The sequence below is a fragment of the Triticum urartu genome, chromosome 7A (assembly GCF_056163025.1).
Source record: "Triticum urartu cultivar PI428250 chromosome 7A, HENAU_Tu73, whole genome shotgun sequence".
Lineage (NCBI taxonomy): Eukaryota > Viridiplantae > Streptophyta > Magnoliopsida > Poales > Poaceae > Triticum > Triticum urartu.
In genome coordinates this window covers 599,912,911-599,917,821 of record NC_141879.1, presented here as the reverse complement: position 1 = coordinate 599,917,821, position 4,911 = coordinate 599,912,911, and the positions used below count along the sequence as shown (strand labels likewise).

Below are 4,911 nucleotides of genomic sequence, written 5' to 3'. Positions count from 1 at the left end.
TATTTACCCGAATCTATGGCATCTCAATAGCACTACTTATTTATTTATTTACAATTCTGCATTCCAGAAAGAGACTCACTGTATCCGGAACCCTAAAGGCATCTTTGGATCCTTGGAACTAATCAACTTGAACAGAAAAATAAACTGATAATGATGTTATAGAAATACTACAAGTGCGCATAGAGTATGGGAACTCTGGAAACAGTTGTTTCGATACAACATAGAAAACACAGAAGATGCCGACTCCTATCCGAATGAGTGGAAGCGGAGGTTGGAGCGGATGCAAAGTCGATCCATAAGAATATCATAGTATCATCCCTCGTATATAAAGGATATAAAGGGGGCAAACAATCCAATGATTGCAACCATAGGTTCTGCAAAAATCATATATACACTAAAATAAGACCTAAATTCTAAGGCATCGTTTATGAGAATCAGAAGACTGGTATTGGCAAATCATCGACGGATTCCCCAGCACAAATTGATTCTCTAAAACGTCTGAATTTTTCACAGACAAATTGCACTGTTATATGCAAAAATCATGTGTTGTCTCCAATGTTGGTTGGATGACTTGCTGACCATGTCAATGTCATGCTTGCTTAATGATGATCATCCGACTAAACTTGTATTAAGCAAGCTATATGACATGACGGGAGTGGTTACCGCTTCCATGATTGTGTAATTAACAATGTATTATAGCACACAGTTTCGTTCGATGGCACACTAGTAATGGCGCTGTCAGGAAAGCAACTTACCAACCAAGTTACCAACCGGATGAACAGAGGAGCACAGGTGGATTAGCAGATGGTCACCTAACCTCGTCCGATGTCGCTCTCGCAACAACAGAGGAGTCACTCAACGAAATATTTGGGGCGACAAGGACTTTCAAATCCCAATGTCAGAAAGCCCACTGATTTTGAGCTGAAACTGAAATTATCCACGAGATATCCTCACTGTCAGCAGACAAGCCAGGCCAATTTTGCTCCTGATCTTTCCTTGATGGCACTCCAATGTCAATTCAAGTTTATTTCATTACTCCCATATACATCCATAATTCGGTGCAAGCTTTTCTTTCCCCATATGGGGGAATCACTCTTGGCAGAAATACAAACTGGTATTACTACAGTAGGATACAACACAATGTATAAGACCAGCAAAGAACTGAAATTGATCATACATCACCATGGAGCAGAGCAAGCAAGGCATGTGGGAGAGGGGGGAGGAGGCTACTTGGGGACGGTGACGTTGTTGGGGGTGGGCACTGAGGGTGAGGGGGGCTTGCCCTCCAGGAGGAGCTGCCTCCGGTGCACGTCGGTGTGGTGGCTGGTGGTGGCAGTGCTGGGCGGCGAGGCCTTGCCCTCGAAGAGCTGCTTCCGGAGCACCTCGTGGAGGCCGTCGAAGAGCCTCTTCTTGACGGAGTCCATGGCGGACTCGAGGCGGTTGAGCAGGTCCGTCGAGTTCTTGTTGTACATGAAGAGGCCGTTGTAGAGGTCGAAGCTGTCGCTGCAGGTATTGTCCACGAGGCGGAGCAGCGTCTCGTAGCCCTTGGTGTTGATTGGGGTGGAGCTGAGCTCGAGCGTGGCGAGCATCCGGCCGACGGTGTGCGTGAGGAACTGCGTCTCGGCGGCGTGCGCGTCGTGCTCGGCGCAGCACATCTCCACCATGCGGCACCCCTCGCGCTCGAATATGTTGAGGAAGGCGTTGGCGCGGGCGCGGCGGGCCGGGGAGTCGCCGACGCGGACCCTGTCGAAGACGAAGGGGAGGCCGTCCCAGCCGTCGCGGGCCGACTCCGGGCCGAACATGGGGTGGGTGCAGAGGATGTCGAAGCCCTCCGGGAGGGAGGTGAGGAGGAGGTTCTTGGGGAACTCCTTGACGGAGAGGACGTCGACGAAGAGCGTGCTGCGGCGGAGGCGGTGGAGCGGGAGCGAGCGGAGCACGGCCTCGGCGGAGAGGATGGAGGTGGCGAGGAGGACGACGTCCGGGTGGCACTCGCAGAGGTCGTGCGGGTCCTGGAAGTAGGCGGCGCCGAGGGAGGCGGCGAGGGAGGAGTGGTCGGAGCGGGAGTGGGCGAGCAGCGTGTGGCCCTGCCGCGCGAAGGTGCGCGCCAGGAACTGCCCGAAGTTGCCGAACCCGACGATGGCGATCTTGAGGCGCTGCCGCTCCTCCAGCAGCCCCGCGGCGCGGGACTCGTAGTCGAACGGCTGGGCCGCGTCGATGGCGCGGATGGTGGCGCCGCGGGCGCGGACGGCGGCCCCGGCGGGGAGGTGGCGGCGGGGGGCTGCGGCGGGCGACTGGAATTGGCCGTAGGCCGCCGGGGCCGGCGGGCGGCGGCGGGGCCGGGCTGGTTGGTGGTGGTGGAGGCGGAGGGAGGGGGCCGTGGAAGACGACAGCATCTTGCCCCCCTCGCTCGCTTCCGCAGGCTGCTGCTGCCGCCGCTTCGTCTGGGCCTCTGGTGTGTTGTGTGCTGTGTTCGGGTATGGGCTTCGCAGCGGGGACGGGGGGAATTTAGATGCGACGCTGCGGGCTCGTGTCGAGCAGCTTCTTCCCAACATGACCTCCAAACAAATGCTTTTTAGCCACATCCCCTCCAAACAAAAATGTTTATTACTCCCTCCGTTTTTATATACAAGGTCACAAACTCAGCTTACATGTACCAATGTACTCCCTCCGTTTCTAAATATATGTCTTTTTAAGGATTCTAATATGGTCTACATACGGAGAAAAATGAGTGAATCTACACTCCAGAATATGTCTACATTCATCCGTATGTAGTCCATATTTAAATCTCTAAAAAGACCTATATTTAGAAACAGAGGGAGTAAAATTTAGTGCATGCTTTGCAAGTCATCGTTCCCTTACATTTACTGAGATCATTAATAAGTTGAATGAATGCAAGCAAATTAAGTGGAAGAAGTAGCTAACTGTCATTATGACCGTATACACGCAAGTATTAAATGGGTTGCTAGTACGAGAAAATATCATTAATTTTGTCTCGATTACTGTTGATGGCCTTGTATAGATGCAAAATGAATATTTCATAGTGACCTTGTATAACTAAATGGAGGGAGTACTACATGCAAGTGAAGCAACATGATCTCTTGAGATAATGATGAATTGGAGCATCTCCTGCCATATTAGGACGTTTTTAGGGCATGAAGTGGCAAAAAACATCCTCCGATGCTGCGGGCTTTGCCGCCACCCCCATTTAGCCTCCGACCGCGTCGCGGCCGCCACGTCGATTCGCTGCCAATTCGCCGCGTCTACTTGGTGCCCTAGCGGTCGCAGGAGCTCCATAGCCGATCATTCCGCCGCCACGCCGAGCGGAGCTCCAGTGACATTTGGGAAGCAACGATGGCGTCTCCAAGTTCTGGATGCATAGCCTGCTTCCCCATGTCAAGGAGCACTTCTGGTGGTCGTTGCCCACCCCCTCCCAGTATTCGCAAGCCACCGACGACTCGCCGGCTGGATTTCTCCTCCTTGCACACTAGGTGTCTGATGAAACATCTATAAAGGTAAAAAAAGTCCATTTGCATTTGCATTTGTAGAATTATAGCTTGATGGATAGTTTTGTATTGTAGACGAGTTATGCGACTCCAACTATTACGATGATTCCTCGTCAGATGAGGAATTTGATTTGACCGAGGAGGAAGATATTGCTATGATTGTGATTATGCACAACAAGAGGCCGAAGCACGGAGCTTCAGTTATTAGTTGTGAGTTTCTATGGAGAGAACGGAAAGAGGCAGGCAACCGATTGTGGCGCAACTACTTTACCCCAAGACCTCACTATCCAGAGAGGTACTTTCAATGCCGGTTTAGGATGTCCACGGGCTTACTTCTTCACATTTGCAACGCTGACAAACAACATGATTAGTACTTCATTCAAATGAGGAACTGCGTCAGAGCTCTTGGACATAATAACGAGCAGAAGGTTACTGCCGCATTGCGCATGATGGCATATGGTATTCCGACAGATTCCATTGATGACAACTTGGCAATGGGAGAGACTACTTCAATCTTCTTTGTCAAACAATTTGTGAAGGCGGTTGTGGAAGTGTTTGGTCCAAAGTACTTGAGAGCACCCAATGCTCAGGACATGACGAGACTATTGGAGATGAACAAGGACCGTGGCTTTTCGGGCATGCTTAGCTCCATTGATTGCATGCACTAGAATTGAAAGACCTGCCCTACACATGACAGGGACATTACAAAGGACACAACAAGGATGGAGCCATCATTCTTGAGGCAGTGGTCGACCAGGAGACATGGATTTGGCATGCCTACTTTGGAGTGCCTGGATCTTGCAATGATATCAATGTGCTATATCGATCTCCTCTATTCACCAGGTTAGCCAACGGGGAACAACCACCGGTGACCTTTCAAGCAAATGGTCGCATGTACAACTTTGGCTATTACCTTGCAGATGGGATTTATCCAAGGTGGGGTACTTTCGTCAAGCCAGTTTCAAAACCCCAAGGTGAAAGAACTTTACTTTCACAATGCTCAAGCAGCTGCTAGAAAAGATGTGGAGAGGGATTTTGCAAACCCAATTTGCTATTGTGCAAGGACCAGCTATGTTTTGGGATAAATATATTCTATGGTACATCAGATAGCCTGCATGATCTTACACAATATGGTCACTGAGAACAGGCGTGAACAAGATTTGGACCATAGCACGTAACCTCATGGGGATCCCGATTCGGCAGTGTCGGGTGGAAGATCGACTCCTTCACTTTATTGAGGTCTATGATGAGATTCGAGATGCAGATACACACGAAGATCTCCAAAAAGATGTGATGGAGGAGTGGTGGGCATGGCATGGGCGACAACAAGCGTAGTTTGCATCTCTATGTTTCATTTGTGTGCTAAACTTTGTTGTTGAGCTTCATGTAGGGGGTTGGGTGCGACATA

At 50.4% G+C, this 4,911-nt stretch overlaps 1 protein-coding gene across 1 annotated transcript; it reads right to left on the bottom strand.

Annotated features, from left to right (window-relative positions):
* Nucleotides 1–1,000: 1,000 nt before the first annotated feature.
* Nucleotides 1,001–2,521, bottom strand: LOC125520473 (arogenate dehydrogenase 2, chloroplastic). Its single transcript, XM_048685412.2, has one exon. The coding sequence runs from the start codon at nucleotides 2,391–2,393 to the stop codon at nucleotides 1,227–1,229; it is 1,167 nt and encodes a 388-aa protein (XP_048541369.1). The 5' UTR covers nucleotides 2,394–2,521; the 3' UTR covers nucleotides 1,001–1,226.
* Between the last annotated feature and the right edge of the window lie 2,390 nt (nucleotides 2,522–4,911).

What these genes read in the sequence shown, in the direction of transcription:
- LOC125520473 (XM_048685412.2), bottom strand. Translation starts at nt 2,393, where the DNA reads ATGCTGTCGTCTTCCACGGCCCCCTCCCTCCGCCTCCACCACCACCAA.